This window comes from Acomys russatus, chromosome 28, assembly GCF_903995435.1.
Source record: "Acomys russatus chromosome 28, mAcoRus1.1, whole genome shotgun sequence".
Lineage (NCBI taxonomy): Eukaryota > Metazoa > Chordata > Mammalia > Rodentia > Muridae > Acomys > Acomys russatus.
The window spans coordinates 26,459,042-26,467,907 of NC_067164.1; the positions used below are offsets into that span (position 1 = coordinate 26,459,042).

At 44.5% G+C, this 8,866-nt stretch overlaps 1 protein-coding gene across 1 annotated transcript; it reads left to right on the forward strand.

Moving 5' to 3' along the window:
- The first annotated feature begins 882 nt into the window (after positions 1–882).
- Positions 883–5,304, forward strand: LOC127211032 (lysozyme C-1-like). Its single transcript, XM_051170860.1, has 4 exons — positions 883–1,018; positions 3,325–3,489; positions 4,711–4,789; positions 5,238–5,304. Exons 1-4 carry the CDS (start codon positions 883–885, stop codon positions 5,302–5,304), a joined length of 447 nt encoding a protein of 148 aa, XP_051026817.1.
- The last annotated feature ends 3,562 nt before the right edge of the window (positions 5,305–8,866 follow it).

The following is an 8,866-nucleotide window of genomic DNA, read 5'->3' on the forward strand; positions in this document are numbered from 1 at the left end:
TCCCTACCACGTGGAAGACAGAAGAGAACCTGGAGACAGCATGTAGGGCAGCCATGGACACCAGGACAGGTTACAAGTCTGTCTGTGAAGTCGTTTAAACCCCTCAGGATTCTTTTTCAGGAGGGAGAAGAGCTTGTTGCTCCTTTTGAGGCCAGAGGAAGACTGGGACAACCCCTCTTTTTTGGAGAGAGTGAACTTCGCACTCTGAATTCGAGACTCGGGCACAGCTGAGGGACTGGGATGTGTCTCAGTGAAAGAGTGCATTCTGGCACATGCGGACCCCAGGCTGCTGTCCTGTGGCTTTCTCCTCCCGGGAGAACATGATTACCATCTTGGTGTAAAGAGTACACCCGGGAGCCTTGGCTATGGGCAAAGTAGACTAGCACAGAGTAGCCAGGCACTACTGATAATAGGATTGTCAATACTTCTTAGCAGGCAGAGGAAGGGAGAGTCCCGGGGCCTGATCATGGATTCCAGACGTTACTCCCTTCTGCTCTTTCCCAGTTGATAGTGGTCTTGGGAGATGCTTGAGTGCAATGTAGGTTAGGTGAAAGGGGATGTGGTCATGATGGGGTGGGAATTTACAGTGATGCAGCTACCTGTTTAGACCACTTGTGACTCATTCTTAATGACCCAAATATTAAGATATTGAAAGTAAGTACAGTGAACTAATTCGTGGAATACCAGAACATCTTTTTATCAAAGCATAGGAAAGAAAGGTCAAATTCTGAAGTCTGTAGAACTGTAGGAAGTTCCTGCTTTGCACACAGCTCAAAAGTTGGAGGTCAAAATCTGCCAGAGAAGGGAAGAACTCAGAGGATGCTTAAATAAGAGGCTTGCTGTCTCTAGCCAGCCAGCAGCTGATCCAGCTTCCAGGTCAACATGAAGGCTCTCCTCACCCTGGGACTTCTGCTGCGTTCTGTTCCTGTCCAGGCCAAGGTCTATGAACCCTGTGAGCTCGCCAGAATTCTGAAAGCACATGGGATGGATGACTACTATGGAGTCGGCCTGGCAAGCTGTAAGTCAGAGAAGCTTCCAGAACAGAGATAGGAAAGCAATGAGTGACAAGGCAGGGAGCTGGAGTCAATACATTTATGTGTTTCCTGGGAGTTTGAGTAATTTGACTAAAAGCATCACTTTTTGTCTTTTGAATTAGAGCTGCTGGGTGCGGCCATGCAATACGAGATTCTGGGCCAGGCTAAGGTAATGGGACATGAGGTGCTCTTGGCCTGTTGCTGGTTTATCAGTTGCTTCAGACTCAATAGCCCATGAGAAAAGGGCCTGAGAAAGGATGGGAAGACTCAGTCAGTCATAATGTGGGATCTGAGATCCTGCTTGACATAGTATTGGACTTCACTTCTCTTACCATGGTATGAAACTTTTGAGATAAAAATTTTCAATTTTTTAAAACTTTCTACACAGAGTAGAGGGATCCTATTTGTCTCTAGTGGCTGCATAAAGGAAGGCCTCTGAAATTGAATATAAAGTGATTTAGTTCTGTTCTTCACTCTGAGATGGCCTTCTGTTTTACACAATGGCCCATGTGGATGAGGAAAATCTTCAAGTGTTACTGGGTGAATTTAGGGTTAGGGTTATGGTTAGGGTTAGGGAATAAGTGAGTATATGGATGGATGATGGATGGACAGACAGATGGATGGATTGATTAATATAATCATAGACTAGCCTTTCTTGGTCTATTTGTCTTATTGAGAAGATTCTAAGTAGCTAGTTATGATGCATTTATGTGTAAGCTGGAAACTGAGGCAGAGACTGCCAGTCTTATTCAACATATGATATTTAGTGACATGTTTTGTAAAAATAAAAAGTAATTTTAATGTCGCATGAAAATTCAGCTTGCTATAAGAACATTACTCTGAGGAAAAAAATGTTAATTTTTAATAAATTACTTTTCATCTTCATATATATCCCCTATTAACTTATTAAATCTACTAAACAAGTATTTTTTATTTTAGTATGAATAGAAAAATGAGATAGGAAAATGTTAAAGCACTGAAAGAAGTAGCTATAATAATATTTTTAAAGTCAGGGTTTCAATATGTAGCCCCAGTTAGCCTGGAGCCTCTTTCCTACAGAGGCTGGTTTCCAACCCACAGAGCTCCACCTTCAAGCTTCTGCCTTCCAAGGGCTGGGATTAATGGTGTGTGCCAGCATGCTGCGCTCATGTATTTGGAGTTTTATTGTCTCAATCTTCGACCAAGTTTTTATCAAACAGGCTGCCTCAGTTGTTCTTTCTAGAATGAAGCAGGTGTCAACAGTATGTGCAGTAAGCTTCCTTTCTTCTGTGGCAGTTTCTTTCCTCTTCTGGTTTCCTGGTAGCTGCAGCCATTCTCTGGGCTTCTTCAGCTTCTTGCCGTCTGCAGTCCTCACTGGCAGAGAGACATAGACTTTTTGATGCCATCTCAGGCCTTATCTTTCTTAAACAGAAAAGCAACATCCCTGGTCTTCCTGTACAGTTCAACCTTATCCCAACCACCAAAGGTAGTTCAGGGACTTTCTCAATACAATAACCTTTAGAGCTCACCCAAGCTGTGGAGACTGAGGCAGCCATCCAGGGCCAAACACAGGGCGTGTGTCTTTGGGGTTGTGTTCATTGGGTGAAGCCAAAGGTCCCGAATGCTGTTGGAGCAAACATGTGGTTTCCCTAACACAAATTTTCAAAAATATCTCTGGCCAAGTGATAGTCCAACAACCTCCAACTCTGGGATTTTATCCAAGTCTCTACCAACAACAGTCAAGATACTGATCTGATGACCCACTAATTCATAACAGCAAAGGGCTGAATGCTGTTTTTGTACAGTCAGTGTGAACAGAATTCACATTATATGGTCTTCTGGGAGCCATGAACATATCTGGCAATCCTGGGTGACAAGTATTTGTCTTTTCCAGAAGACTCCTCCTCAGAGGATACTGTTGAGGAAAGAGGCTCATGCTATGGTGGGAGGAAAGATAATCCTCCTCTCCACAAAGGAAAAGGAAGTACTTAGTGCAGTACTTTAAACTTTTGAGTACCTTTTCTTGTGTATTCTCTTACATACTGGTTTGTCCTCAAAATGATTCTCTTTGGAGCACTTGAAAATTACTTGCTGACTTGAAAGGCAGAGGCAGGAGGATCACGTGGAAGACCATCCTGAGCAACACAGCCAGACCCAGGCTGAACTCGTGGAAGCCTAGTGTACAATTTAACCATATGACTGTGCTCATAAGTAAATCCCTTCTAAAAGACAGCTCAAAGAGCAGATTGTGGTATCAAATATAGATCACTTGCTGTTGCTGCTTATTGATAAGTTCTCATTTTCTTTTTAGGGTTATGCTTAGCGCACAATGAGACTGGCTATAACACCCAAGCCACAAAGTACAACCCTGGAGATCAAAGCACAGACTATGGGATATTTCAGATCAACAGCCAATACTGGTGTGATGATGGCAAAACCCCAAGATCAGTGAACGGCTGTGGGATCCCCTGCAGTGGTAAGACAAGGCAGGTTTACAGTGACAGCAAACAACCCATCTGCTCTCATTGTAAGAGCAAAGGTTTTGTGAAGGGAGATAACAGTGAAGGAATCATCAGGAACCAGGGGAGACTGTCCTTACTGTTAAAAAGTCATTCTGAAGTACATCAAAATGACACCAAGACATTAAGATAGGGTGCAGTGTGCTGATAGAATGCTCTGCCTACACATCAGAGGACACTGGGTCCTGCTGACAAAATCAATGAATGAATAAATAAAATAGAGGCTGGGATGATAGCTCAGACAGAAGAGTCACCTAAGGCAATGTTTGACCCTCAGCAGCCACATAAAGCTGACATCGGTGTCAGTTATTTGTAACCACAGCATTGAGGAGTCTATGACAGGCAGACCATGAAGCTCACTGGCCACCCAGCACAGCCTGGTCTGCGTGCTAGTTCTCAGTGGCAGTCTCTGCCTCAAAAAAATGTGGAGTGTTCCTGCAGAACAGCTCCTGGGACAGACCTCAGACTTCTACACACACACACATACATGTGAGGTTCAATGATGTAAATACCAGCACACATATAGACACACATGTTAAAGTTATAATTAAAAAGTAAAGACCTAGCCAGGCAGGGTGCCACAGGCCTGTAATTCCAGCACTCTGGGAGGTAGAGACAAGTGGATATCTGTGAGTTCAAAGCCAGCCTGATCTCCAAAGCTGGATGTGGTGCGGGGAAACAAGCCCTCTGCAAGAGCATGCAGTGCTCTTAGCCACTGAGCCATGTCTCCAGCCCCTGGTTTTTCTGTAGGATGAATTTTCAGAGGTAGAGGCCCAGGTGAGAGTTCTCTGCTTGCTCTGTGTTCCCGTGTGAGGATGAAGAGGGGCTTCCCTCACCATAGCTGACAGCCCCACTCCCTCAGCGACTCCTCCCTCCTGCAGTGCTTCTTCTCTTTGCATCAGTGCTGGGATCCTAGAAACACAAACACATGCACATGCTGAAACACCCCTACCGCTCAAGGACACCCAGGCCTTCAGAGACTTTATGATTGAGAAACAGAGTGACACAATGTCGCATACAGAATCAATGGCTGTCTCCAATAATCACAGATGCAGGGACACTTGGGAAATGATTCTTTTTTAAAATACACTGCTCAGTGTCACAGAAGAAAGCTGGCTGGATGTGAACGGAAAATAGCTCTATAACTGTCCTTGTCATTCCTCATCTTTGTCTTTCAGCTCTGCTGCAGGATGACATCACTCAAGCCACACAATGTGCAAAGAGGGTTGTGAGGGATCCACAGGGCATTCGAGCTTGGTATGTTGGAACTTTGCTTCTGGTGATATATGCAGTCAGAATCTCGAAGGCCCAAGTGTCATTCTGAGAACTGTGGGTTCAGTTGGAGGCTTTCCCTACATCATAATTTTCTGGGAATTTCTGCAGATTGTGAGATCCCACCCATGACTGCTTCCTTGTCAGGCCTCCAGACAAGGGACCTGTGACCCGTACAACACATGTGATGCAGCCCTGACCTGCAGCATGCTGTGCTCTCCTGTGGGATTGGAGAGGACCAAACTGCCATGTAGACATGGCTCCATCAGTCTGTAGCATTTCTGGCTGCACCTACAGACTGTGTTTCACACTAGACCTTGGCCCTGGAGTGAAACTCCATTAGTGCCATGGTTCCCCTCTCTCTCCTCAAGGGTTGAGTATGTGTGTGACACAGATGTAACCATTGATCCCCATGTCTCACTTTCCTTTACAGGGTGTATTGGAGAACCAAGTGTCACAGAGGAGATCTGTCTCAGTATATTCAGGGCTGTGGAGTCTAACTGCTGTGCTTCCCTTCTGCTAATGCTGTCTCTTTCTCACTGTAGGATAGTCATGTGAAAGTTCATACCTACTTCCTTGCTTTACCCTTCAAATACTTATATCATAATATAAAAGGCTCAAAACCATGTAAAAATATAAAGGACTAGACTAACTTGTTTAACAGATGAAATCTCAAGACTTGACAGCACTCAGGATGAATCATGGTCACTGCTTTTATCCAGGTCCAGAAGTAAGACAGAGTGAAGCAGAAGAAAACGGTATAAAAAATAATGTGTGCAGTTGTCAGGGAAAGGAGGAAGTCCAAGGTTGCACATAGCTGAGGAAACAGCTGCCAAGAGACTAACATCCTCAGAGGGAGACCTTCAGTGTTCACAGGAGCAACAGGAAAGAGCCCAGAGGGCAGGAGTGTGCTCCACCTGGATAGGATTCAAATAATGTGAAAGCAGAGAGCAGAGAGTGAAATGCTACTAGAGCTGTTTCCTTAACATAGAGAACTGACCAGGAAAATGTTCCCCGGGGCCAGCAAAGGAAAGACAATGCAACTGTGCTCTAAGAGGCCAATGCAACTGTGCTCTAAGAGGCCAATGCAACTGTGCTCTAAGAGGCCAATGCAACTGTGCTCTAAGAGGCCAATGCAACTGTGCTCTAAGAGGCCAATGCAACTGTGCTCTAAGAGGCCGGCCTACATCCCAGGCTGGTAGCTGGACCTGATAAAGTGGTGTCCATGAATTACTGGTTCTACAGGCAGGAAATAAGGAAGATTGAGGGGTTATGAATCTTGCACCATGATGTGAGAGAGCAGCTAACCCAGGCAATGATTGCTAGGGTCAGAGTTCCTTCTCAGAAGCCCTGAGAGGCCATAGTGTGAAGCCTACATTTTGCTGGTGGCCCAAAGATGTTGATGCTGCCTCTTGGAGGATGCAGGCATAGAATGGAGCGGTCCAAGAGAGGGCCTGTGTATGCTCTGAGTTTCAGAGCTGGAGGGGCCAGCTGTCCAGGGGTTTCAGAGGTGGGTGTGCACCAAGGGCACAGAGAGCTGCAGGACTTGCTGCTTGCATGGCTGTTTTCAGGTCTCCCTTAGGTCTGCTATTTCCTGGCCATGCCCCCATTCTACCCTTTGAGGATGACAATATTAGCAATGGGGACATGGCTTAGTTGGCAAGGTGCTTAACACTAGAGCGGGGCCCTGAGTGTGAATCCACAGAACTCAAGCAAAGGCAGGCCCAGTAGTGAGCAACTGTAATCCAAGTGTTCCTTCTGCAAGGTGGGAAGTAGTGATACAAGAAGCCTGGGAGCTTGGGGGTCAGAAAGTAGGGCCAGCTAGCCTGCTGAACACAGCAGTGAGCAGCACAGCCAATTGGTCTGAAACACAGTAGGTAACGGCCAATCCCTGGGGTTGTCCTCTGGCCTCCACATGCACCCTTACACTTGCGTCCCAATACTCAAACACATGCTTGCACACACATGCACATGCACCATGCAAACCCCTATACACCACACACGTATGAGGTGCTACAGTATGTTGGCAACACACAAAGTGTGTCCATTTCAGCTAGTTTGATTGGGGTTACTTATAGGAGCCGTATAAGAGGTAATTTATAAGATCGTGGAGAAGCACCTTACCTGTAGCTATACCACTGAGGAACATGTCTCTCCCTCTCCTAATAGCTATTAACTCTCAGTAGATCAGCAGGGAGGGGTGGGCCTTGGGATGGCCATTCGTGTTCATCCACTTGACTACATCTGCAGTAAACTAAAGCCCAGGCAGCTGGATACACCAATGAGGGCTATTTCTTAATTAAATCATTTGAAGTGGGAAGACTCACTGTTAATCCAGATCTTATGGGGTTGAAAGAGCCTCCTTTAATGTGGACCACACCTTCTGGTGGCAGCCTATATAAAGGACACTGTAGAAGGAAGCTTTTGCTCTCTGTCTGCTTGCCCTCACCCTCACTGGGAGTCCATTCCTTCACTGGCAGTAGAGCCTGCTTCTTCAGGATCCCTATGTATACTGAAGACCAGGTGAAACATCCAGCCTCGTGGACTGAACAACTGCTGGATCATTTTCCTTTAGACACCATTGTTACACTAGCTGGAACGTGTTCTGTGAGCATCTATCTGTGTATCTATCTATCTATCTATCTATCTATCTATCTATCTATCTATATAATAATATTCTATATATTTATCCTATCTGTTCTGTTCCTCTAGAGAACCCTGAATAATTCAATCCTGAATACTTCTCCGTTTGATTTTTATTATTCTCACTTTATTTTTTCTCCCTCACTTTATAACCCCCCAGGAAAATCTTTCAAGCAGTACAAAAATCACAATGAAGTTATATTCTATTTTTATGTAAATGAACAATTAAAATGTGTATACATAAGAAAAACATGTTCCCTAATACGTTCACTAGTCCAAATGTTTATATATTATGGGTGAGAAACAAACATGAACAACAAGTTATTCCCAAGAACGCATATACATTTGTAACTAAGTAATTTGTTATATATTAAGAGTGTGAGCACACAGGGTAACCTCTCAGCCAGCTTTTTTTTATGTGCAGGCAGCTATTTGTGCATCCAAAGAAAAATCAATTACCATCAAAAGCAATCTTGTAGAAATCTTAAAAGAATCACAAACGTAAAATTTTATATATAAAGCAGTCAGCCATTTCTACTTTAAATCATTAAGGTGTACATCTACTCATTAATACTTCTTGTGAAATCATATCAGGAAGCTGAGGGTGAGAAACAGGATAAGAAAATTAATCATCATCTCTGTCACCATCCCAGCTTGAAATAGTCGCATCCGCCAGTGCTGCTATGAGCCATTGTTCTTGCAGGCTAACCTTCAAAACTCCCTAGCTTTGCTATTAAGAGTGTAGTTTTTCTAACTTCAGATTGTCCCCTAAGATTTTCTGCATGAGATTCAATAGCTGAACCATCTATACCTAAATTTGCTAAACAATCTATTTTTTTCTTAAAACTGTCTATATGAGAGCCACTAGCAAAAAATCTTTACCTAACCTTGCTAAGCAATGTAGTTTTCCCAATTCTTTCTAAGGGTAGAGGTCATTGCCAGCAATGTACATCTGAGGTTCTTTTCCAGGCTGGTGTCTGAATCATTAACCTGCTCCAGCCACAATGCCTGAATGAAATCAAGCATTGTTGTTGTGAGTACCAGTGATACTGCCCAGGGAGGAGCTAGGAGTCCCCTTGAGTATATTATTATATATTATGACAGATGTGGTGACCACAAGGGCAACACACAGAGCTGTGCTCCATATCAGCACAAAGTCTTCAGGACATGTAGTCCTGGGTCATGCCTCTCTGAGATACCCATCGTGGGTATGTTAACCAATGAGGGTTAGCATGAGTTCTAGAGTTGTTTTGCTTTCCTCCTGCATTGCCCCCCAACAGATGTCTGTACCTTGTGCTGACACTGCAGGTTCTGTTGATGTCTGTGGTACATGTTAGGACCAGAGGATGTGAGGATGCCTATGACTTGTGCTGCTGCTGTGGGCCGTGTATTGTCCATGACCCTGCTGTACTCAGGGGC

What these genes read in the sequence shown, in the direction of transcription:
- LOC127211032 (XM_051170860.1), top strand. Translation starts at nt 883, where the DNA reads ATGAAGGCTCTCCTCACCCTGGGACTTCTGCTGCGTTCTGTTCCTGTC. An exon ending in CTGTGGGATCCCCTGCAGTG is followed by an intron (nt 3,490 to 4,710) that starts GTAAGACAAGGC and finishes TTTGTCTTTCAG; the next exon opens with CTCTGCTGCAGGATGACATC. An exon ending in CCACAGGGCATTCGAGCTTG is followed by an intron (nt 4,790 to 5,237) that starts GTATGTTGGAAC and finishes TTTCCTTTACAG; the next exon opens with GGTGTATTGGAGAACCAAGT.